Source organism: Anolis carolinensis, chromosome 6 (genome assembly GCF_035594765.1).
Source record: "Anolis carolinensis isolate JA03-04 chromosome 6, rAnoCar3.1.pri, whole genome shotgun sequence".
In the NCBI taxonomy this organism is placed as follows: domain Eukaryota; kingdom Metazoa; phylum Chordata; class Lepidosauria; order Squamata; family Dactyloidae; genus Anolis; species Anolis carolinensis.
In genome coordinates this window covers 102,482,149-102,509,190 of record NC_085846.1, presented here as the reverse complement: position 1 = coordinate 102,509,190, position 27,042 = coordinate 102,482,149, and the positions used below count along the sequence as shown (strand labels likewise).

General features: G+C 40.8%; 1 protein-coding gene and 1 long non-coding RNA gene across 3 annotated transcripts in view; one reads left to right on the top strand and one right to left on the bottom strand.

Moving 5' to 3' along the window:
* LOC103279094 (uncharacterized) overlaps positions 1–5,880 on the bottom strand; it is a 63,857-nt gene extending 57,977 nt beyond the window's left edge. Inside the window, exons 1-3 of the long non-coding RNA XR_010007240.1 lie at positions 5,744–5,880; positions 3,964–4,103; positions 1,949–2,024 (exon numbers count right to left, since the gene is read on the bottom strand). This is a non-coding gene — a long non-coding RNA (uncharacterized LOC103279094). The remainder of the gene's footprint in view (positions 1–1,948; positions 2,025–3,963; positions 4,104–5,743) is intronic.
* A 119-nt stretch (positions 5,881–5,999) lies between these two features.
* Positions 6,000–27,042, top strand: part of itgb1 (integrin subunit beta 1) — a 48,837-nt gene continuing 27,794 nt past the window's right edge. For both annotated transcript variants that reach the window (XM_003222128.3, XM_008112336.3), the window contains exons 1-3: positions 6,000–6,158; positions 26,536–26,599; positions 26,881–26,966. In XM_003222128.3, coding sequence (XP_003222176.1) covers positions 6,150–6,158; positions 26,536–26,599; positions 26,881–26,966 — 159 coding nt within the window. In that variant the 5' untranslated portion in view covers positions 6,000–6,149. The remainder of the gene's footprint in view (positions 6,159–26,535; positions 26,600–26,880; positions 26,967–27,042) is intronic.

Here is a 27,042-nt window from a genome sequence, read left to right as displayed (position 1 = left end):
TGACTTTGAGCAAGTCACACTTTCTCAGCCTCAGAGGATGGCAACCCTCATTTGAAGGAAACTTGCCAAGAATAACTTCTGACAAGCTTGTCTAAGGGTAGGCATAGTTCAGGAATGACTTGATGGCACACAACAACAATTTGGGAGATGAAGATGACAATGATAAGAACAACAAGGGTAATAATGACAGAACAACAGGTTAACAAAGACCAACAGAGCAATCCTATCTATGCATGTGCATTTAGAGGCAAGCCCTACCAGTTTAATGGGACTGGTGAGTTCAACGTATCCCAATCCTCATTTCAAGAATATTGTTGCCATCGGGAGTAAAAGAGAAAGAGTTAGATGAAAAGAAAAGGAAAGAGGAGATGATGAGAGTAGCAAAAACTTAGAGTAGGAGAAAGGCAATATGAGTTACAGAGAGAATGGAATGGAAGAAGGAGGGAAATATATGTAGAGAAGGGGGACAAAAGAGCAGAAACATAAAGGAATCGATTAGATAGGGAGGAAATAAAGCAATATACGCCATTATTTTCCATGGGAAAGAAAACATACAATACTTGCAATCAACCATAATGATATAGTGGTTAACATCACTGCTTAATACCAGTATATCAAACTGAATATTTACTCAACCTCCACTCATCACAAAATGACTACTTGCTCCTCTCCCAAACAAATATGAAATTCATGGGTTAAGCTGATGGGGAAATTTCTCAAGTCTTTGAAATGAACTGTTGTGACATGAACAGAGAAGATGATTTTGAATCACTGGAAATCTAATAATAATTTTCATGCAGTATCAGTAGCTCTGTTGGAATAGATGAGAAGAAATGAGAGAGGAACTAGTGTTGTTTGTTTGTTTTACATGCAGCGGGTTATTTTGAATGTCATGGTTTCCTGTACAGTCACAAGCTAAATGTATGAGATAGCAGAGCTGGTGAAAGTAATTTAAAACCACAGCTGTAGTCTAATATTTATGTTTCTAACTTTATCATAAATAGTGCTTTTAACTAATTTCAGGGTTTAACTGCTGTGCATATTTGTAATGGAACCATCCCCAAAATGATTATTTTGTATTCTTGAGTCTTTAACATTCTTTATTAAGGCATGATCTTTTTTTTAACTTAAAAGAACTGTGAATGTGAAGTGAGATAGATACACACACACACACATATATATACACACAATTTGCTAATAGGGCTTGGGACACACTTAGCAATAATATATCACTTCACAAACTAAGAATATAATTAAATCACAGTTTTACTATCAAATGTGGAGAAACATGAGTAATATGCCATCCAAACACACATTCAGATATTCTTGATACTAATGCCATAATGTGATAATTAAAAAAATCTTGAATTGCTTTTGTAAACCCAAAATATTGGGTTCATGTTGAGCATTAGTATGATTTCCCAGTTTCTTTCAAACTCTAAAATATTTAACCTACACTAGTGGAAATAGTAATTAGAAACAGCCAGCCTGAATTACTTCTAAGAAAATGCAGCCCATATTACTGTTTATATGAAAGTGGAAAGTTGGAGATATCTATAAATCTCAGTCAGTCTTTAGGATGGCTGCCTTTCAATCTAAACTGTCACTTGAGAAGCAAAATTTGGTCAGTTGTGTTATGATAGCAAAAAATATTCTGTTTTTATCCAGGCAAGCTAAGCAAGCATCCTTGGTATTTTACTAAGGCCCAATGCCAAACTTCGTGCTGGCTGTGTTTTCCAGAAAACAATGAAAGCAGTAGGCTGCAAAAATATCACGTTTCTTGATCATCAACAGACCTTAGGAATAATAGAAACTACTGCTAATGGTGATTAAGGCTACTGTTTCTATGCTTAGTATACATTTTATGGCACACTGTAAACTACTTAATTGTCTGGAATAGATAGTGCAGTTCAGAAGAAAAACAGGGGAAACAGGGAAGGGAATTCACCTTCTCAAGGCTCTTTAGTGTTATTCCATATGAAAAGACCAGGAGGGGGTTTTTTTCAACCACGATGTAGAAGTGTCTGTTGGGGGCAGGAATACAAAAATAATTAGCCAGTATACTCATCATACCAAAGAAATGATAAATAATATACTTTGGAATAACTCTTTAGGCTGGATGTTCTACATGAAAATTTTCAACAATCTTCAAGACAACACATATAGAGAGAACAGGGAAGGAAAAATAGCCCCAAAACTTGTCATTAATAATACACCACTGGAGAAATTATACTCTTTAGCCGGTATTGCACCACCTGACATCTGTCAAGAAGTAGCACCCTGTAATGAAAGGACCAAGGCATTGACATCTCCGGCCCATCCTCTGTTTGGATATCAGCCAGCAAGCCAATGCCTGAAATCAAGAAATAGCTTCCTAAGTTCTACAGAGATACTTGCAGGAACACCTCAGCAAGTGAGAGTCCAAAAGTGGCAGGTAAAAACTCGGAACCTCAATCAGTGGCTGATACTGAATGAGAAATTCCCCCCTGGGCACACAGAAGACTGGGCAACATAGAAGGCGCTAAACAGACTGTGCTCTGGCACCACGAGATGCAGAGTCAACCTTAAGAAATGGGGCTATAAAGTGGAGTCCGCAACATGCGAGTGTGGAGAAGAGCAAACCACAGGCCACTTACTACAATGCAGCCTGAGCCCTGCCACATGCACAATGGAGGATCTTCTTACAGCAACACCAAAGACACTCCAAGTGGCCAGCTTTTGGTCAAAGGAAATGTAGTATAATGCCAACTTTTTAACTTTGTTTGTGGTTTTTCTATACATTATAAATGTATTCTACTGGTGTGCATTTGTATGGAATCGCTGTTTGTTTTGTTTCATTTCATTAGTTTTATATCAGTTTTGTATTTGTCCCCCATCCCCCCCGGCTCAGTTTTTGGACTAGAGTCACTATTGCCACACACGGAGGGCATTTCGACACCTTTTAGCCCACCAACTTTTAAAACATTTGGGTCTTCCACAAAGTACTATTGTTATAATAATTGTAATAATAATAATTTTATTTCTGTCTCCTGCCTCCATCCCCCTGAAGGGACTCGGGGTGACACACATGGGGACAAGCCTAACAACACAAGTTAAAACACAAAACAATCAATTAAAAACATTGTAACTACATAAAACAATAAAACACATCAACAGAATTAAAACCAAGACAATAATAATAAACATTCATAGGATAAAATTGTGTAGAACTCTGAATAGGGCTCCTAGGAAGTATAAGGTATAATTATATTAATATAACATTAATAATATTATTAATAATATTATTATTAACACCCATTGGCACACATCAGCTGTCATGGGGAAGCAGACCTCTCTCAGACCCATCTTAGGGACTCAAAGTAACTACTGAGATTATTATTAATATTATTATTAACACCCATTGGTACAAATCAGCTGTCATAGGGAAGCAGACCTCTCAGACTCAGTTTAGCGCCCAAGAGTAACTATTGTTATTATTATGAACACCCATTGGTACACATCAGTTGTCATGGGGAAGCAGACCTCTCTCAGACCCAGCTTAGGGTCCCAGAGTAACTACAGTAGAGTCTCACTTATCCAACATTCGCTTATCCAACGTTCTGGATTATCCAATGCATTTTTTGTAGTCAATGTTTTCAATACATTGTGATATTTTGGTGCTAAATTCGTAAAAACAGTAATTACTACGTAGCATTACTGCATATTAAACTACTTTTTCTGTCAAATTTGTTGTATAACATGATGTTTTGGTGCTTAATTTGTAAAATCATAACTTAATTTTGTGTTTAATAGGCTTCTCCTTAATATCTCCTTGTTATCCAACATATTCGCTTATCCAACCTTCTGACGGCCCGTTTATGTTGGATGAGTGAGACTCTACTGTATTGTTATTAATATTAATATTATTATTAACACCCATTGGTACACATCAGCGATAATGGGGAAGCAGCCCTCTGTCAGTACCTGCTTATTGTTAGGCAGCCTCAAACTGAAGGAAAATGAAAGCAAGCACAGTGACCATGCAGCTTTCTTTTTCGTGCCGCCTTTCGTTTCGTCCCGTCCGAAAATGGCATTTTTCGTTTCGTGAATCCGAATGGATGATACTAAATGAAACAGATGAAACAAATATCTCACACATCTCTAAATTGTATTCTCAATTCGCTTCTGACACCATAAATAAATACAGTAGAGTCTCACTTATCCAAGCCTCTGGATAATCCAAGCCATTTTTGTAGTCAATGTTTTCAATATATCGTGATATTTTGGTGCTAAATTCGTAAATACAGTAATTACAACATAACATTACTGCATCTTGAACTACTTTTTCTGTCAAATTTGTTGTATAACATGATGTTTTGGTGCTTAATTTGTAAAATCATAACCTAATTTGATGTTTAATAGGCTTTTCCTTAATCCCTCCTTATTATTCAAGATATTCGCTTATCCAAGCTTCTGCCGGCCCGTTTAGCTTGGATAAGTGAGACTCTACTGCAGGGGTCCCCAAACTAAGGCCTGGGGGCCGGATGCGGCCCTCCGAGGTCATTTACCTGGCCCCCGCCCTCAGTTTTATAATATACTATATTGTATATACATATAATATTGATAATAATATTATAATGTAATACAATATAACACTAATAATAATACCATATAATAATATTAATTATATATTCTATATGACATATAATACTACTAATAATATTACAGTATAGTGGTATAGTTCAATAAAGTAATATATAATGCTAATATTGTGCTATGCTAATAATATAATATATTGTATGTACATATAATTTGTAAGCCACTCTGAGTCCCCTTTGGGGTGAGAAGGGTGTGATACAAATGTAGTAAATAAATGCAGTAAATAAATAAATACAATTTAGACTTAGGCTCGCCCAAAGTCTGAAGTGACTTGAAGGCACACAACAACAACAACAATCCTAATTAACTTGACTATCTCATTGGCCAGAAGCACACTTCCCATTGAAATCCTGATAAATGTATGTTGGTTAAAAGTATTTTTATTTTAAAATATTGGAATGTTCCTTCATTGTTCTTGTTGTTATTTTTGCACTACAAATAAGACATGTGCAGTGTGCAGAATTTGTTTGTATTTTTTTTCAAATGATAATCCGGCCCCTCAACAGTCTGAAGCAGGGGTCCCCAAACTACGGCCCGGGGGCCACATGCGGCCCATCGAAGCCATTTATCCGGCCCCCACAGCACAAAGGCTGAAGGAGGTTGGGCTAAATGGCCCAAGGGGTCTCTTCCAACCCTCTTTTGTTGTTGTTGTTGTTGTTATTATTATTATTATTTTTAACATTGAGGCTGGGAGGCCATCTGTCAGGGGTGCTTTGCTTGTGCACAAAGACAGAAAGGGGTTGGGCTGCTTATTATTATTATTATTATTATTATTATTATTATTATTATTATTGCTTGGTGGCCACCTGGCCAACTATAGTCCGGCCCTCCCAACAGTCTGAGGGATCATGAACTGGCCCCCATTTTTAAAAGTTTGGGGACCCCTGGTCTGAAGGATTGTGGACCGGCCCTCGGCTTAAAAAGTTTGAGGACCCCTGCTCTACTGTATATAAATAAATAAATAAATAAAATCTGGGTAATATGGGAAGTGTAGAAGGGGCCTTGGCGCCTTGTGAGGCCTAGCTCTCCCTAAAGCGCGAACAAAGGAGAAGGGATCCCTTTTCAATGGCAGGGGATTGTAGAAGTTGTTGTGGAAGTTCTCTACCTAAGGAAGGCCAGACTACAAATCCCAGGCTCCCTCAGCCTTGAGGCAAAGCGGTGTGGCGCTGCATTGGTGGAGTTGCGGCCAAAGTCGGCTTCCTGGAGCCAAAGCAGAACCTGCCCTGGAGGCGTCTCCTTCAGTCTCAAGGGCGGCGAGAGGGGAAGCCCCACTCCCACGCCTCCTCTTCCACGCAGCGCTCCGCCCCGAGCCTGACGGCAGCAGCCAGGAATGCGTTTCCGGAGGCGGCCAGAGAAGCGAGCAGGGCCTGGCCCTCCTCTCCCCGGCCTGGCTCCGGAGAACAGAGAAGGGAGGAAAGAAGGCGCTTCTGGCCCTTCCCAGCCTTGAGGCGCAGAGTTGGGCCTCCCTTGGAGAGGAAAGCAGGAGGAAGAAGAGAAGAGTCACCACCGCCATGGCTCAAGTAAGAGGACAGTGCGGCTACCTCAGGGCTGAGCAAACTTGGCCAGGTGTTTTGGACTTCCACTCCCACCATGCCGAACAGCCTCAGGCCCCTTCCTTTTCCCCCTCAGCCGCGGCTGAGGGGGAAAAGGAAGGGGCCTGAGGCTGTTCGGCATGGTGGGAGTGGAAGTCCAAAACACCTGAAGAGAAAAGGCCCAAGTTCGCTCCATGAATTAGTGCAACTTTTGTCTTTGCAGCCCCTTCTTTTCCCAACCCAGAAAAGGAAGGAAATGGGCGCCGCGTTTCTGCCCTCCTTTTCCCCTCCCGAGGCCAAGGCGTGGCGGAGGCATTGCTGGAGACCATGCCAGTCCTTGCCTCGCCTTCCTGCCTTTCCTTCCTTCCCATTTGCTTGAAACATACCGGGACATTTCACCCCACGTCCCTTTGAGGCAACAGTGTTGCCGCAAAGGCAGGATTTGTGGGCGAACTGATTCATTGTGGCTCCACGTTCCATAGGGAGCCGAGGCTGCAAAGCCTTCTGTCCTCCCAACTGACAAAGAGTTCTTCTCTCACCCTGGACTTTCCACAGATACAGTAGAGTCTCACTTATCCAACATAAACGGGCCGGCAGAATGTTGGATAAGTGAATATGTTGGATAATAAGGAGGCATTAAGGAAAGGCCTATTAAACATCAAATTAGATTATGATTTTACAAATGAAGCACAAAAACATCATGTTAGACAACAAATTTGGCAGAAAAAGTAGTTCAATACGCAGTAATGCTATGTAGTAATTACTGTATTTATGAATTTAGCACCAAAATATCACGATATATTGAAAACATTGATTACAAAAATGCGTTGGATAATCCAGAACGTTGGATAAGTGAGTGTTGGATAAGTGAGACTCTACTGTATATATAAACCTTCCTTGCTTAGTTGCTCCATACCTCACAACCTCTGAGGATGCCTGCCATAGATGTGGGCGAAACGTCAGGAGAGAATACTTCTGGAACATGGCCATGCAGCCCGGAAAACATACAACAACCCTTCTGTCACTCCTAAATCACTAGAGTTGGAAGAGACCTCAAGGGCCATCCAGTCCATGCTGCCACACAAAGCACTCCCGACAGATGGCCATACAGTTTCAGTCTCCATCAAACCAAGAGGCTGGATATTCTATCCAACAGTTAGTATAACAGTCAGGGAATTTTCCCTATTGTTTAATTGTGATCTCTTTTCTTGCAGTTTGAATCCATTGCAGGCCCTATATCCCAGAATCTGATCCCAAGTTTTCTGATTTAAACTGGATTATATGAGCCCACACTGCCAGATAATTTGGGATAAACAGAAAACCTGCAATCAGGGACTGTCTGGAAGGGCCCTAAAGCCCCTTCCACACAACAGTATAAATCTGCTTTAAACTGGGTTATATGACAGTGTGGATTTAAGGCCCTTCCAGACAGGCCCTATATTCTAGGATTTGATCCCCGGTTTTCTGTTTATTCCAGATTATCTGGCAGTGGAGACTCACATAATCCTGTTTAATGCAGAAAGCCTGGAATCAGATCCTGGGATATAAGACCAGTCTGGGGCGTCCCTTCCACACAGCTGAATAAAATCCCACATTATCCACTTTGAACTGCGATATATGGCAGTTAAATAAATAAGGTTCCTGGTGGCACAGTGTGTTAAAGTGCTGCGCTGCTGAACTTGCAGACCAAAAGGTCCCAGGTACAAATTCCGGGAGCGGAATGAGCGCTCACTGTTAGCCCCAGTTCCTGCCAACCTAGCAGTTCGAAAACATCCAAATTTATTTATTTCGTGTCAAAAGCATTGCATAACAAATACATTTAAAAATGATGAAAAAAATAGAGTAAATGCAAATGTGAGTAGATCAATAGGTACCGCTCTGTTGGGAAGGTAACGGTGCTCCATGCAGTCATGCCGGCCACATGACCTTGGAGATGTCTACGGACAATGCCGGCTCTTCGGCTTAGAAATGGAGATGAGCACCAACTCCCAGAGTCGGTCATGACTGGACTTAACATAAGGGGAAACCTTTACCTTTACCTATATGGCAGTGTGGACTCAGATAGCCCAGACCAAAGTAGATATTGTGTGTTATTCTGCCTTGATATTTTGGGTTATATGGCTGTGTGGAAGGGCCCTGGAAGAGCCCTCAGATAACCCAGTTCAAAGCAGATATTGTGGTTTATCTGCCTTGATATTCTGGGTTATATGGCTGTGTGGAAGGGCCCCTAGTATCCAGAGCAGCAGAAAACAAGCTTGCTTCCTCCTTCTCAATGGGACACCCTTTCAAGCATTTAAATATGGCTCTCATGTCCCCTCTCTGTCTCCTCCTCAAGCTAAACATATCCATCTCCCTCAACCGCTCCTCTGACTAGGGCTTGGCTTTCAAACCTTTGTTCATTTTGGTATCAGTGATGTTAGCATAATGTGCCTTTGAAAGGGAAAAGAGGAGGGAAAGGGAAGGGCAGGATGTAATTTGAGAAGTTTTGGGGTGCATCTGCACTGTAGAATGAATGCAGTTTGACACCACTAAAGCTGCCATGGCTCAAGGCAATGGAATTGTGGAAAGTATCATTTGACAATGTCTTTAGCTTTCTCTGCCAAAGAAGGCCCATAATTCCCTAGCTTGGAGCCAGGGCAGTTAAAGTGCTGTCAAGCTGCATTAGTTCTACCATGTGGATGCACCCCTAGAAGGTAATCTGATTCTCCCCCCCCCCCCTTTCTCTTCCACTCCTGTACACTTCACTTTGGTTATAAGTTGCTGGAGTTAATTGCAGCCTATAGGAAAGGGATAGGAAAACAAAGCAGGCCACTCTGTAGAGAAGGGGCAGGAAGTGCATGCCATGTCATTTTCTCAGAGGACTTACACAGTTGGTGGGAGGGATCTGCCTAACTTACAAGGAGGATTTGTTGTACTTCATTAAAGTTTGCAACTGAGCCCATGATCTAATGCACTTTTTTCCTGGAAGCAAGCTGTGTTAAACATGACTGAATATATGCTTGTGTAGCATATCTTTAGGCAAGTATGCAATGCAAATCTAAGCAGCCCAATCCTATGATTATAAGGCACTCTCATTAATTTTGCTGGAAGTTAGCATGGACTTAAATCATACAATCCATGCCCAAGTTTAGTGACATAGAAGTAACCGTTGTTCAGCCGGTGACATTGGTACGTGCCTTCAAGTTATTTCTGGCTCATGGCGACCTTATCACCGGGCTTTCTTGGCAAGATTTGTTCAAAGGGCTTTTGCCATGTTTTTTTCTGAGGCTGAGAGCGTATAACTGGGTTTCCTTCATTGAGCAGGGATTTAAAACAAGGTATCCTGGAGTAGAAGATTATTTCCGACTGCATGTAATTGACACCTCAGGATGCTTTTGTGTGCTATTTCCTGGAGAAGTGATGCCTGGTCTTCTCTGCCATAATATTTTGTTATTGCTATTCTGGTTGTTGCATTTATTTATGTGCCATCTTTCTCCAAGTCTGGAACTCAAAGCAGTTTGTGTATTTTGTGGTAACAGTTTCTCATTTATTATCACACTTATGCATGCTTTTCGATCTTTAACATGCCCTTATAGGGACTTTTCAGTTTCCCTCTTTGATCTCTATACCCCGCCCAGCTGCAATGGCTAAGAAATATTTTTGCTATTAATAATCTATATGATTTCCTTTTTCTCATATACCTCTAAAAAACTAAAGTTCTCATGCTGTTAACCGCACAACCCTCTTGTGAAGTAAATAGGGGTTAAAAGGGAGTTTGATAGCTGAGCAAAGAATTCCTCTGCTCAAGCCTGAATCGATGTTTCCCATATTGAAGAACTACTATTGGAAAGATTATGCTGACACCGATTTATATAATAATGCAATCAAAGTAACACTTTATGCACATGGCAGAACTGAGCTGTGATCTGTGGAGGCTTCTGCTTTAATAACTTGTGTTACTCTTTATTGCTTCTTACAGCTTTTATTTTACACTAAATATCATAGACTCTCAACTTATACTTAGGCTATATATTTATTATTTCAAGCACCCCTGCTTCATAAAAATTGCTTACAGTTACAAAAATAACAATAAAACTAATAAAGAACATGCTCATCAATTAGCAGGCTATTCGTTATTGATGTCAGCAGAACCAAGCTCTTCAGAAAAATCACATTAATGTCGATAGTACTGGAATTCACAGCAGTGCTCTTAGACAAAAATGGAGACATCCCCACTGTTTTCACCACTTACCAAGTTCATATTTCTATCTATAACCATGAACCTCAGTGGTTGACCTTTAGCTTGTACACCTTCTCCTTCTTTAGTTGATGTTTTAATTGTGTCTTAAAACTTTTATTTCCTGGGCTGGTTAATTTTATTATTGTATTTTTATGTTTCTAAGGCTCTAATACAACGATCCCATAGATGGTGTCGGAGGCCAGTCAGCTTTCTGGCTCTCCCTTTCTGAACCTGGAGAGAGAAATGTTTCCCTAAAGGGAGAGATATTTAGGGTAGATCTTGCTAGCTACTCTGGAAACCTTTGTGGGTCTGGCTTTACTGACATTTGGAGAACTAAACTCAGAAAAGAAAAAAAAGGAGGGATTATCCCATGATTCAGTTATGCTATGGCTCAATCATTAATCAGAATGGAGGCCGCAATCAGGAAATCACAAGACTAGGACTTGGAAGGGCAGTTATGGAGGAACTAGACAAGATCCCAAAGTGTAAAGATAGATAATTGAATACTAAGGTCAGGATTGACCATGCCATTGTATTTCCTTTTCCTATGCATTGAAAGCTGAATAGGAAGAAAGAAAGTTCATTTGTGATGTGGTGCTGGAGAAGAGTTCTTAAGATATAAAAAAGTCAAATACAGTAGAGTCTCACTTATCCAACTTCCACTTATCCAACATTCTGTATTATCCAACGAAGTTGGCGTTTTTGTAGTCCATGTTTTTGTAGTCCATGTTTTCAATACATTGCAATATTTTGGTGCTAAATTCGTAAATACAGTAATTACTACATTACGTTACCGTGTATTGAACTACTTTTTCTGTTGATTTGTTGTAAAACATTATGTTTTGGTGCTTAATTTGTAAAATCAATGTAATTTGATGTTTAATAGGCTTTTCCTTAATCCCTCCTTATTATCCAACATTTTCACGTATCCAACGTTCTGCAGGCCCGTTTATGTTGGATAAGCAAGACTCTACGGTACATGAGTCCTAGAGCAAACTAAGCCAGATCTCTCCTGAGAAGCTATGATGACTAAACTGAGGTAGTCATATTTGGAGCATATCATGAGAAGACATGACTCACTAGAAAAGACAACAATGCTTAGTAAGGTAGAAAGTGGCAGAAGAAGAGGAAGGCCACATTCCAGATGGATAGACTCAATCAAGCAGCCTGTGGGACCTGAGCAGGGCTGTTGATGATATGAAGACTCAGAGGCCCCTCATTCATAGGATCACCATAAATTGAAGTCAGCTTGATAGAGGTTAGCATCATCAACAAATTTCACATCTATTTTGGGAGATGATTGGGGAAGGTTTTGATCTAAAGCCATGGTTCTCAACCTATGGGTCCCCAGATGTTTTGACATTCAACTCCCAGAAATCCTAACAGCTGGTAAACTGGCTGGGATTTCTGGGAGTTGTAGGTGAAAACATCTGAAGACTCACAGGTTGAGGACCACTGATTTAAAGGATCCAAAGTTTTTCGGAACTCCTACTTGCCCCCACACTAGCAGAAAGCCAATGTTGTTCCTAATTTACTGAAAACCACAGTTTGCTACCTAGCAGCCAGTGCTTATCAGAAACCATTTTTTGCTCGAACCACAATAGTGTAAACTTGAAATGGATCGAGTACTACAAGCACACTATTTTTACAAATTGTAGTTTGGGTTTGGATAAAGCAGCCGTCTGTGGATATTTGTTACACCATGACTAGAGATTTCTGGTTGTCATGCCCTCCATTTATCCAATGTGCAAGCACATTCAACATTTCTTTTCCAACTCAGACAATCATTCAGGCATCCAGATTTTAAAAATAAAAATTGGGAGGCATCAAGGGACCTTGGTGGGTGTGACATTGTGGCCTCTGCCTTAAAGATATCGCTTTTAAGGGTTTGTCTCCCATAGACAAGCAGCTATTTCCATGAACAAAATGTAAAACTCAGCACTCCTTTCAGATAATCTATTGTAGATATTTTGGCATTGATTGCTGATGCAGATCATGTGGTGATACTTAAGGTTGTGTTCTGTAGAAAAGTCACTGATTCATTTCCGCCTGAGTTTAATATTTAATGTTTTAAAAAATCAAGTGAATCATTGAGATATGACTTTCATACAGTGTAGTCTTAAAACTAGATTAAACCCAGTTTAGTTAATAGATATATTACTGTTGATTTTAATTTGTCTGTCTCCCACATTTTAATACATTTCTTGCTAGGTTAAAACATTGTTTCGTTCCAGTTAGGGTTGACCTGCTGAACCAATTGTTGAATGGTGAGTCAGTTTAGATATGCAGTTGGTCTTCTGTATCCATGGAATCAACCATTCACAGTATACAATATACAGAGGAGGGCGACTAAAATGATCAAGGGTCTGGAGAACAAGCCATTTGAGGAACAGCTTAGAGAGCTGGGCATGTTTAGCCTGCAGAAGAGAAGGCTGAGAGGAGACATGATAGTCGTGTATAAATATGTGAGGGGAAGTCATAGGGAGGAGGGAGCAAGTTTGTTTTCTGCTTCCCTGAAGACTAGGACACGGAACAATGGCTTCAAACTACAGGAAAGGAGATTCCACTGAACATTAGGAAGAACTTACTCACTGTGAGAGCTGTTCAGCAGTGGAACTCTCTGCCCCAGAGTGTCGTGGAGGCTCCTTCTGTAGAGACTTTTAAGCAGAGGCTGGCTGGCCATCTGTCAGGGGTTCTTTGTTTCTGGATGGCCCTCGAGGTCTCTTCCGACTTTATGATTCTGTGATCCTATATAAGGAATTCCATTTTACTAAGCCATTGAATCTAGTGGGACTTGAGCTTCCATGGATTTTGGTATCCACTGAGGATCCTGGAACCAAAGTCAAGCGGATACCAAGAATCTGCTGTAAAGCAACTCAGATGCTCTTTCTCCCTTCTTTCCTTCTCTTCACTTTTGTGGAAAAGGGATCATGGAGAAGGAACAACATAATTTGATTTTGTTGGGGAAGTCTGTATCCCTTCCTTCAACCCAGGAACCATAAAAGAGACACTGAACTTTTTAGGATGGGTCTATGCTATAACCAAATTATGATAAAATAGATTACTCATTCTTGCGTCACAAAAACGTATTTCAAGGAAATGAGTAAGCAGTCATTTTTTTCTAAGACAGCAAATAATGTATTGATGACAAGGTTTTTAAAAATTGCAGCCAGCAGGGACTACATATTTTTAAAGGTGATTTGTTGAAAGCCTGGATTACCGCAAAAGATTCCAGTAAATGGCAGTTCCCCACAGCGACTAAAACAAGAATAGTGGATTGCTTAGTAGGCTTGCTCAAATAATTCGATTTCCCCGTTACCCGTTATTTCGTTATTTTCGTTTGTTTTGAAGCAATATACGGCCTTGATTGTCCACACGTCTGGATATCGCGGTTTCGAATCGCGAGAGGCCGTTTTTTCTTATTTCGTCGTTTTTTTCGTTAGGAAAAAAAAGCTTTTGCAAATCACCCAAACTCCCACCATTCAGGCCCTTTCCTTTTGCCCCTCAGAAAAGGGGCGTCACAGGCTCAGCCAATGGGAGGGGGCGAGGGGGAAGGAGGCCGAGGAGGAGGAGGAAGACGGAGGGGGGAAATGGCTGCCGCCGCCTCGCCTCAGCTCAGGCCTGGTGTCTCTCTGTGAGGCGAGAAGGCGGCGGATGGAGCCGGGAATGGAGAGACCGAGAGAGACAGAGAGGGGCCCGGCGGTGAGGAGGAAGAGGCCCGGGATGCGAGGGGGTGTGGGCCAGGCCCGTCCTCGGCTGCTCCCGGGGAGGGAGGGAGGGAGGACTACGACTCCCAGGGGCCCAGATTCGCACCCTCCCTCCCCCCAATACAGGTCTCCATACCACGCTACATGAACTTGAATGGATACTGTGGTTGTGTTGTCGAAAGCTTTCATGGCCGGGATCACACTGTTGTGGTATGTATTCCGGGCTCTATGGCCATGTGCCAGAAGCATTCTCTCCTGACGTTTCACCCACATCTGTGGCAGACATACTCAGAGGTTTTGACGTCTGTGCGAAGCTAGGCAAGTGGGGTTTATATATCTGTGGAAGGTCCAGGGTGGGAGAAAGAACTCTTGTCTGTGGGAGGCAAGTGTGAATGTTGCAATTGGTCACCTTGATTAGCATTGAATAGCCTTGCAGCTTCAAAGCCTGGCTGCTTCCTACCTGGGGGAATCCTTTGTTGGGAGGTATTAGCTGGCCCTGATTGTTTCCTGTCTGGAATTCCCATTTTCTGGGTGTTGTTCTTTTACTGTCCTGATTTTAGCTTTTCTGTAGCTAAAAATGCATATAAAATTGATTCTATAGGGAGGATAAATGATTGGATTTCAACTCCTACAGCTTGGCTTTCTCTGCCAATAATGGTACCATACCAAACTAAACCTCCCAAGATTCTGTAGCAGTGAGCCATCTTGGATATTGTAAGGGATTTTTTATTATTATTATTATTATTATTATTATTATTATTATTATTATTATTATTATTAGACCTTGCTCCCAGGAAGGTGCCTTCGCTGTGGCTCCCAACTTATCTATCTACCTTTCCACATATTCTCCACATTGTGTGTATGTGTATGTACATGAGCCCCGATGGCGAAGTGTGTTAAAGCACTGAGCTGCTGAACTTGCAGACCGAAAGGTCCCAGGTTCAAATCCCGGGAGCAGAGTGAGTGCCCGCTGTTAGCTCCAGCTTCTGCCAATCTAGCAGCTTGAAAACATGCCAATGTGAGTAGATCAATAGGTACCGCTGTGGCGGGAAGGTAATAGCACTCCATGTAGTCATGCCGGCCACATGACCTTGGAGGTGTCTATGGACAACACTGGCTCTTGGGCTTAGAAATGGAGATGAGCACCAACCCCCAGAGTCAGACATGACTGAACTTAACATCAAGGGATACCTTTACCTATACACACACACACACACACACACACACATATGCAGGGACTATATATATATATACACAGTATATATCACACACACACCAATTTAACAAAGTTTCAGCCACAAAAACAAAGTTTCTGAAGTAGAACAATGACTTTCACAGTAAAGACAACCCAATTTAACAGGAAATAAGACTTTCAAACCAAGAACAGATTTCTGCAATCATTAAAAAATGGTTTATTATAAAAGCTATGAAAATTCGCCAAAAATCAGAGGATAAGGGAAACGTTCCAAATTTTGGTGAGCTATCAGTGTTAAATGTGTTCTACCACTGTACCAAGTTTGAAGAAGATCACTCAAAAAATGAGGGTGGGAGAGTCCTGTAAAGTCCCCTCCCTCTGTGCTGTTTTTGGGAATTGCGCATGCGCGTCCGCCATTAACGAATTAATTTAGAAAATAACGAATTTTCGTTAATTTCAAATTTTTTGGGGGGCAAAATTCGGAAATACCTTCAGAAACGAAACGCTGCCCCCCTCTAGTTTTGAAACGAGTTTAGAATCAAATTTTTCGTGGATCGATCAAGCCTATTGCTTAGGGATCTTCCAGACAGGCCCTATATCCCAGGATCTGATCCCAGGTTTTCTGTTTATCCCAGATTATCTGGCAATGCAGACTCATATAATCCAGTTTAAAGTAGGAAACCTGGGATCAGATTTTGTGATATAGAGACTGTCTGGAAGGGCCCTTAGATCGAACAAACCAGGATCAAAATGTGATTTCATTTTCCATTGTGTAAGTTAAACTCTATATTTGGCCATATTAAGAAAATGTGAAATTTGAAATCAGAAGTGTAAAACTCCCAAGTTTGTTGGAATATGCTGTGAGATTTTTTTTCATGTCTGTAATTGTCTTGGGCCAAGAGATACTCCCAAGTTTTCAGAAGCACAAAGAAAAATAGGAGGAAACATCCCTAGAATCATCTGGCAGAGCAAAAGCATTCATTTCCAGATAAGCATATTTGTGTGTAGAGATTGCAGATTGACTTTGAAAAATATGTGAAATGGAATGAAGTATTCTTTAAAGCTGGGTGGCTTAGCTGCAAACCTGAATAGGATCAATCCATTTCAGAACATGTTGTTGCAATCTGACTTTTAATGCAAAGGGATCTTGTTTCACCTTTGAGAGTAACCGAGAAAGAAGTTGGTAGCCTAAGGATTCCAAGTTTTACTCCATCAAATGCATGGAGTGAATGGCCCAGGAGAAGCATCAGATAAAATAAATTTATCCTTTGAAAGCTTATGCCATTAACTTCTTTCTTTCAGTTGGTCTCAAATGTGCTACAGGATGCTTTTGCATACTGATCCAGGCTTAACATGGATATGTCTTTGAATTGTACAGTGGGCACTTAGTATCCATGGACACTCAACTCTCATTCTATACAATGGCCTAGTAAAACTATAGTCCTTATATAAAATAGCAAAAAAAATTAAATAAATTTTTATTGAATATTACATACATAAAATAGCCTAAAAAGAAAAACCACCTTAGGGGATTGAGGGGGAAGGGAAAGATTTGCACATAAAATAGCAAAATTAAGATTTGCTTGTTTGATATTTTTTCTGAATATTTTTCAGTGGGGTTGGTTGAATCTGCGGATAAAGAATTCATGGATACAGAGGGATTGCTGTAGCTTAGTGATCACTAACGTATATTAAGATCTGGATGTCTCATTTGGGGATGAGTCTGGTCCATAGAGGCATTCTCATACTGGTCCTGCTGATTGGTTCTCTAATTAATATTTTTATTTGTGTATTGGTACCTTCCGGTTTTTCTGTAAAATACAAAATACCAAAGAAGAACATTAAGCTTGTTTGCGTAAAATACAAACTCTACATCTCAAAAATCTGCAATCAGGTTTCAAACTCTTCTCTGTTGACTATGTGACCAGGCGTTAAAAAGCTCTCCTGTAGCCTGGAGTCCTTCAATTCCTGGACTACATAGTGACACACCAGTGTTTGGAAAGCTTTGAGTGTTCTTTATTAACTGGAGATAGTTAATGAATTGTTGAAGTATAATGCTGATCTTGGAGTATGATGGTAGAACAGGTTTCTTTCTATATAGATATTTTATAGGGCTATAATATATAATAGAACGGAGCATGCTTATGCCCCTAGAGATTAATGGTGTAATGCATGCTTTTCTGGTAAACCCCTACCCCCTAAATCATAATATTCAACTTGGTAGGCGTTTTGTAAATTTCAGAATCTATCCTGCCTTCTGTGACATTGAGAAAAAAAATTGATCCTACTGTATATAAGAAAGAAAGGTTGGATTAAAAGTTCATGTTTTTCAACTACCCTATTTCTTTGATTATAAGACACATTTACCACCATATTAACATTTCTAATACCAGAGTGCATCTTAGAATTGCATGTACTGTGTATATGTATATATGTTGTGTTGGTGGAACTGAAGTTAGTGTGCTTTTTACATTCAATGAGATGAGCCTCCGATGGCACAGTGGGTTAAACCCTTGTGCCGGCAGGACTGCTGACTTCAAGGTTGAGTTGCTGACCTGAAGGTTGCCAGTTCAAATCCAACCTAGGGAGAGTGCGGATGAGCTTCCTCTATCAGCTCCATCCAGGGGCATGAGAGAATCCTCCCATACGGATGGTAAAAACATCAAAACATCCAAGCATCCCCTGGGCAACGTCCTTGCAGATGGCCAATTCTCTCACACGAGAAGCGACTTTCAGTTTCTCAAGTCACTCCTGACACACACAAAAAAAAATCAATGGGATCTTAGAATCAAAGAAATGTGGTATTTTTGTTTTTATCTAGCAAATTTTATATGATCAGCCATACATATGTGGCTTGATTTGTAAAGATAGAAATACAAATAAGAGGCATATTGAATTACGACATTATCATTATCAACCACGTCGGCTCTGGACCCTTGCCCATCTTGGCTAATTAAATCGGCCAGGGAGGGGCTGGTTGATTGGTTTGTGTTGATCATTAATGCATCGTTGGAGCAGGGGGGTTTTCCATCTCATCTGAAACAAGCTGTGGTTCGTCCACTCCTTAAAAAGGTTTCCCTTGACTCCACGGTGCTGAACAATTTCAGACCAATCTCCAACCTCCCTTTCTTGGGTAAGGTCCTGGAGCGAGTGGTTGCCTACCAGCTCCAGGGCTTTCTAGATGACATCAACTACCTAGATCAGTCACAGTCTGGTTTCAGGCCTGGTCACAGCACCGAGACAGCCTTGGTCGCCTTGGTGGATGACCTCCATAGAGAGCTGGACAGGGGGAGTGTGACCCTGTTGGTTCTCTTGGACATCTCAGCGGCTTTCGATACCATCGATCATGGTATCCTTCTGGGACGACTCTCTGGGATGGGTCTCGGGGGCACGGTTTTGTCGTGGCTCCAATCCTTCCTGGAGGGTCGATCCCAGATGGTGAAGCTGGGAGACGCCTGCTCGGACCCCTGGCCTTTGAGCTGTGGGGTCCCGCAAGGCTCTATTCTGTCTCCCATGCTCTTTAACATCTACATGAAACCGCTGGGAGAGGTCATCTGGAGTTTTGGAGTTGGGTGTCACCTCTATGCAGATGACGCACAACTCTACTACTCCTTTCCACCTAATTCCAAGGAGGCCTCTCGGGTGCTGGACGAGTGCCTGGCCGCTGTGTCTATCTGGATGAGGAGGAACAAGCTGAAGATCAATCCCGACAAGACAGAGGTCCTCCTGGTCGATCGTAAACCTGACCGGGGTATATGGTGGCAACCTGTGCTGGACGGGGTTACACTCCCCCTGAAGCCACAGGTTCGCAGTCTGGGAGTCCTCCTGGATTCATCGCTTACGCTCGAGGCTCAGGCGTCGGCGGTGTCTGGGAGGGCCTTCGCACAATTGAGACTCGTGCGCCAACTGCGACCGTACCTCGCGAAGGCTGATCTGGCCGGGGTGGTCCATGCCTTGGTCACCTCCAGACTGGACTACTGTAATGCGCTCTACGTGGGGCTGCCCTTGAAAACGGCTCGGAAGTTCCAACTGGTCCAACGAGCGGCAGCCAGGATGTTAACTGGGGCCCCTTACAGAGAGAGGTCAGCCCTCCTGTTCAAGGAGCTCCACTGGCTGCCATTTACTTTCCGAGCCCAATTTAAGGTGCAGGTGCTTACCTACAAAGCCCTGAACGGTTTGGGACCATCCTACCTCCGTGACCGCATCTCCGTCTACGAACCCACGCATTCACTTCGGTCATCTGGAGAGGCCCTGCTCGTGATCCCGCCTGCGTCGCAAGCGCGGTTGGTGGGGACACGAGACAGGGCCTTCTCTGTGGTGGCCCCCCGACTCTGGAACACCCTCCCCAAGGATCTCAGACAGGCCCCTACATTGGCAGTCTTCAGAAAGAACTTGAAGACCTGGCTGTTCCAATGTGCTTTCCCAGATTAATAGGAAATCTCCAACTCCAAGTCCCATAAGCACTTTATTAGAACTAGATCGTATATCGCACTCTGCACTTGCCCTAGAAGCCTTATATACCACCTGTCACATCAGCACTTTTAATCTTGTACCCATTACTCTGGCCCGGCCCAGTTTTATTGTGTTTTAGCGTATTGTTTATTGCTTGTTGTTTATACTGTTTTAATTGTTTTAATTTGCCTTTTGTTTTGTATTGTTATATTGTGTGTTGAGGCCTTGGCCTTTGTAAGCCGCATCGAGTCCTTCGGGAGATGCTAGCGGGGTACAAATAAAGTTTAATAATAATAATAATCATAATGATTAATTGCTACCAAATATAATCTATGAAATCTGGAAGATATTGCTTGGGAGAAAATTGCTATAAAAATCCACCGCTTTTTCTAAAGCCAACTTGAGCATCAGGCAATTGATTCTCCTATATTTATATGAACTATCGGCCTTTAAGAGCCTATCCATTCCATCTATTGTTTGTTTATGTACTTGAGCTTTGAAGTTGACTGTCGGTGTATGACACCTTGAATTTCATTAGGTTTTCTAAAGCAAGGAATAGCCCAAAGTAGTTTGCCATTGCCTTCCTCAGAAATGCAACCAACATCACCTTGTATTTCTTGGTGTTCCCACATCCGAGTACTTACCAGCTTCTAAGATGACATTGGATCTGGTGCCTTCTGGGTATTTTAAGTCTTATCTGTATGTAGTTCCACCCTATCTATAGTCATTTCCATTAGGCAGTGACTTTTTGAGAAGTGAGTGTCTGTTATCTGAGCAGACATTCTATGTAAATTCAAACCCTCCATCACCTCCAAGACCCTCCAGGTCTTGTTGGTGATATGCTATGTCCCCCACCATCTACCACTTTCTGGTGGCTGTTTGGGAGAAAGGCATGACAGACCCCAAACTTGCATTCCAGTTCACTCATAATTGTAACATTATATGGAACCCCCAGTGGTGCAGTGGGTTAAACTGCTCTGCTGCTTGAAGGTTGGCGGTTCGAATCTGGGGAGTGGGTGAGCTCACACTGTTAGCCCCAGCTTCTGCCAACCTCGCTGTTCAAAAACATGCAAATGTGAGTAGATCAATAGGTACAGCTTCGGCGGGAAGGCAACAGCGCTCCATGCAGTCATGCCGGCCACATGACCTAGGAGGTGTCTACAGACAACGCCGGCTCTTTGGCTTAGAAATTGAGATGAGCACCAACCCCCAGAGTTGGACACGACTGGACTTAATGTCAGGGGAAAACCTTTACCCTTTACCTATGGATGAGTCTCACCCAGGGAGGAACTGGGCATCCTTAGCACTAAGAAAATAAAAAGAAAGATACTTTACAAGACAGTCTTAATACAACAGCACATTTTTTCAAAATGAAGTTGTGCTTTTGTGATTCAGTTCAGAAATGAGTATCTATCTAATATCAATAGTTTAGGTCGATGGGTAGGTTTTCTCTCCCACTGAGCATCTGTTGGGTGGAGACATCGAAAAAGCAGACTGCTAAAGGAAATTGCTAACTTCCTTTTTCAGAAGAGAAAGAAAGCAATCAATACGATGTATACTTGGATGAACATTTCCTTTTTAAAAAACTTTACTTTGAAAATGTAATGACTGTGTTTTGTAGGATAGACACACTCCACCCTATTTTTTTATTTTTTTAAAAAACCAGACTATTACCAAGCAACCTCAGCTCTTCTATATCCTGCCCTGTGTTGGCAATAATTGGAGGAGACTCCCAATGCCGGCGTTTCTGCCATAGTATGTGTTCAATTTAATTTAAATCCCTCCCACCCCCATCCCTGATTTACTTAGCTCATCACATAACTAATTAGATAAATGTTTTTGAGTTATAATTTATTTATTTATTTATTTTATTTACAGTATTTATATTCCGCCCTTCTCACCCTGAAGGGGACTCAGGGCGGATCACATTATGTACATATAGGGCAAACATTCAGTGCCCATAAACACATCGAACCGAGACAGAGACAACAGATGACAGACGCAGAGGCAATTTAACCTTCTCCTGAGGGGATGTTCGAGTCTGGCCACAGGGGGGAGCAGCTGCTTCATCATCCACTCTGATGACACTTCCTCATTCCAATGTTGTAAATTAGTTAAACTTGCCTCCCCACTTTTTTTATAAGTGGTACCTTATTTCCTACTTGATAGATGCAACTATCTTTTGGGTTGCTAGGTCAGCAACGAGCAGGGGCTATATTTTATTTTTAATTGACGGGTGCTCACCCTGCCACAGGCTGGCTTCAAACTCATGACCTCATGGTCAGAGTGATTTATTGCAGCAGCTGTTTACCAGCCTGCGCCACAGCCCGGCCCCTTTATACAAGTCAAGAAGCCACAGTATCTTAATCCAACTTAAATCCAACTTTGTGTTTCTTAATGTGGATTTGAACATTATATACAACTGAACACCCTCTTCTAGAAGGAGCTATTGGAGGGAAATAATGTGAAAGGTGTCATTTAATTAAATCAGGGGTTCTCAAACCTTTTCAGCCATGGAGCCTTTTTGAAGCAAAAGTTTCTCGTGGACCCCCAAGAAATGTTTATATATTATATTACATATAATATATAATGTATACATATCAGGTATGGGCCGGGCCAGTGGCAGATGGATGGAGAGTATTTTTGCACACTGCAAAAATTACAATATTTAACAATTGAAGAACAATTTTAACTAATATAAACTGAACAGTATTTTAGTGGAAGACCCCCAGGGCCATATAGTGCAACACTTTTCTGCCATGCAGGAAAAACACAATCAAAGCACCCCCAACAGATGGCCATCCAGCCTTTGTCCTAATAATAATAGCAGAAACTCCAGAGGAGGTGGGACCCCCGCAGAGCCCCTGAGCACCTCTCACAGAACCCCAAGAGCCCCAGTTTGAGAACTGCTGCATTAAAGCATAAAGGGTTGTCTCTGCTTTCGACGAGAAATTATGAGAAAATGTTCTGCTAAATGTCCCTGTCATGATTCTTGGGGTGATGTGTCAGAATTCATTGGTAGTGAAGATAGGATAATAAGAAGCCTATAACCAAATGCTAATGGTACTACACAATTAACATTGCGACTGTATGCAAAGTTCTAATTCTGATTAGACAGCTTCATTTGTGGAAGAATAGCTTCTAGGGATTTGAAAAGTAACAGAACTTCATTCAATTACCCAACATGTGGATATTTTGAATGTGTGAAATGATTGCCAGAGGTGGAAAAAAAAACACAATCTACAAATCCAAGTTAACACTTTATGCCTCATCTAATTGTCTAGCATGTGTGTGCACTTTGTATACCAGTTGTCAGACAGTTTAGAAAAGAAGCTAAATTAAATTAGTTGTTCAACTCTTGGTATGAAATAATTTCAGAATTTAGGAAAGTATTGATTAGGTATATGTAACTGTGCCTATGCATTTAATGCATACAGTAATACATTTAATGTTTAAAATTTTATATAATGTGATTTTATTTTGTAATGGTATCTGCTTTTATGTGAATTGTTGTTTTGTGTATTGTTTTTAGGCATTGAATTTTTGCCTATTTATTGTAAGCCGCCTTGAGTCCCCCTGGGGAGAAAGGTGGGGTAAAAATGATGTAAATAAATAAATAAATACAGGCTTGCAAGGAATCTGTCTTGTCTACCTTCTCACAGGTGGCTGTCACCTAGTAATTTGTTGGCTTCTAAGTATTTGATAGTGGGCTCAGTAGAAGAAAAACTAAATCAGCCATATCAATGCCAACAGGTGAGAGGTCTTTTTCCCCCTTACCGTAAAATAAATCTAAAATGATTTGAATTCACACAACAACAACAACACAGTTGATCCTGGTGCATTTCTTCAACCATGTTCTATGCCTACTCTGCACACTGGGTTTTCTTTTAAATCTCTCAGTCAACTCAGCATGATCTAGTGTTCAGGCTTTCATTTCCAAGCTAAAATATAAAAGACTCAGGGATGATTTTCAGCTGTTTTCGGTTTTTGAAAGTGCCCTGGTCCTTACTCTGTTGAATAAGTGGATGAGACCTGTATAGTTTGTTAGCTGTATAGTTTGTGATGCAAGATGGAGATAGTTTACCCATTTTGCAGGTACATATTGCACGGGAGAGTTCTGAGGCTGAAAGTGGAGTGCCTAAATCCATTAGATAAATTCAATAGAAGTGACATTTGAACTCTGGATTTTCTTATGAAATATTAGATTGTAGACTGTATAAACTTTCATCAGATTTCTTTGCACATTTTCCTGGTCTACATACATTGCCTCTGAAGGTTCTATCTCCAACAGAAGTAAAATAATCTGAATTTGGCTGTCATTGATACTTTTAACTGTATTTCCAATTATAACAGTACAAATGCTTCTTGAGATATTCTGCCTAGAAAGGGGTTTGTATATTTGCAGAGGACAGTGACAGTCTAGATCTCTAAAGCAATTAATGTTGTTATTTCTGCTGCCATTGGAGATGGGAGTTTTATTCTCACTTCCTTTTTCTACTGGGACCAAGAAGGCATGGCGCCTCTACCTGCATTAGCTTCCCATCAAGACTCTCTTAAACACAAACCAGAGATCTTAGACAAACCTGGAATTGACAGTTTTCTTCTGTATAATTTTTTGCCTGATGAAGAAGCCAGAGAACTTCAAAAGCTAGTATAAGGCATTGCCCTTTGGTCTACACAATGAAAAGTATCACCTTGATTTGGATTTTGTATTCAGAAGGGCTAAGTGAGTCTTATTGTGTGCCTTCAAGTCATTTTTGACATATGTTGACCTAAGGCTTACTTATCATTAGGTTTTCTTTGCAAGGTTTGTTTGGAGGTTTGCCTTTGTCTTCCTTTGAGGCTGAGAGAGTGTTCCTTGCCCAAAGTCAGCCTGTGGGTTTCTGTGACTGAGCAGGGATTTGAACCGTAGTCTCCAGAATCATAGTTTAATGCTCAAACTATTGCATCATGCTGACTCCTGCAAGTGAGTCTTCTTACTAAGAAGTAATTTAGACTTGCTGCCCATATGCATATGTGTTTCTTTATTACTCATTGCTTCCTGGTAGGTGTGTGGATTGACTCAATTAAGGAGTGTTGCTCTGAGGTGCAAAAACTGATCCTTGCTCACAGAAGCAAGCCACCATTTGAGCCTGATTCATACTGTGTCTGAACAGATGCTCCTTGTATAAACAAATGCAACAAAATCTGTATTATGATGTCTGGTAGTTCATCTTCCTCCTACACCTTTATTGCACCACCTGAGACCATATTCACATTACCACATAACTGGATTGGTGACATCAAACAGGCAGAATATTCTCTTGAAATAACTGTAACTTGTAGGGCTATTTCACCTTAAAGTGTCTCAACCATGTACTGCAGGATCTACATACCAGTTACATGCACAAATGCCTTAATATAAGGTTTGTGTCATCCTTTTGGGTTGTGGGATCACTTTCACTGATCTGAAAGGCATGGGAATAAAAAATAATGGGAAAAGTCAAATTTGCTGCAGAAGAAGCAGAACATGAACTTCTGCAGTGATTCTCTCTCTAACTAGCTAGAAGAAGGCACTATGTACATTTCCTATGGAGATATAAATGCCTTTCCAATATGATGGAAGAATATGTGCATGGCATGTGTACTTTCTGTTACAAAATTAGGGTAGAAAGGTATAGTTATTTGTGTTTATGCCCCTAAGAACTGAAAGCCCTAAGTTATCTAAAAGTTTGGCCAAGAGAAAGTAAAAAACAGGCAAAACTACATCTTACAGAAAAATCTACATACTGTATATCAGTGGTTCTCAACCTGAGTCCCCAGATGTTTTGGCCTGCATAGATACACACAGTTTCAGTTTCTACCTACTTTTATCTCCATAATCAATTTAATCTTGCATCTGACATGAGTGTTCTGCTGCCATCTCTTAACACAGTGATTCTCAACCTAGGGTCACCAGGTGTTTTTGGCCTTTGGCTCCCAGAAATCCTAACAGCTGATAAACTGGCTGGGATTTCTGTAGGCCAAAACTCCTGGGGACCCACAGATTAAGAACCCACTGCTGCATATACTTACAACAACAACAACAACAATAATAATAATGTTTATTTTTATATCCCGCCCCATCTCCCCGAAGGGACTCGGGGCGGCTCACATGGGGCCAAGCGCAACAACATACAATAAAATGCAACAGTATAAAATACACAATATAAAATACAACAATATAAAATACATAACTATCACAGTAGTATATAATACACAATATAAAATACAACAATATAAAATATGTAACAATCACAGTAGATCAATAACACAGCTTCAACAGAGTAAAACATGGCCATTAAAAGAGGCAATAACTTATGTATAAATCAGGCTCAGGGAATAAGTCAAGGGCAGGTTTTGGGACCAAAATTATTAATTTGGTTATGACCTATGTTGTTCCTTTACATATAAAAATAGAAACTTGACAGAACATAGAGTAAAAGTCCTCAGGTGCAACATTTTCTCTTGGAATTACTGGTAGTTTATTTAGGAACTTTCGAGAACATAGACATTCTCAGATGAAATGCAATGTGGAGATCTTTATTTTACTTTTAGAAACGTCTTGGATAGCAGATATGTCCTCTTGGTATCTTGGTAATGGAATGCTTACCTTATAGTAAGATTTTTAAGATTGTAAAGATACTGTATCATTTCAAAATGCAGTGAATAAAACTGTGTATTCACAGTAGTAGCTGACTCTGATACATTTTTTACAACTGGTGTAAATAGTTGAAAAAATAGAAACTAATGTTGCTCTATTTTATTTTGCAGATAAAGTTTCTCCTGTGTTTTGGATTATTAAACTGCCTCATAGTCTATGGATTTGCCCAACAAGGTAAGTAGTAATATTTGTCATTGCTTTTGTTGTTATTCACTGGTTTCATAGTTTACCAGGTGTTACCAATTGGAGTTTGAGACCATCAATTATTTATATTTTATGCAAGAAACTACTTGTATATACATAGTGAGATATTGAGTTTCCTAAAGAGAACATATTAATCAAATCTGAGAATAATCAAATCCACAAAAGTTATATCTTTGTAGGGTTGATTGAAATTAATAGTGTGCCATTATAATTTCAACAAAACAAATTAATCTATTAATATTTTCTTATAGGTGGAAATATTTGTATAGCAGCTAATGCAAAGTCATGCGCTGATTGTATACAAGCTGGACCAAATTGTGGATGGTGCAAAAATATAGTATGTATTGCTTTAATTTCTCTACTATGCTAAATTGTGACCAGTCCTAAACAAAATGCTAAGAATCTTTTTCCAT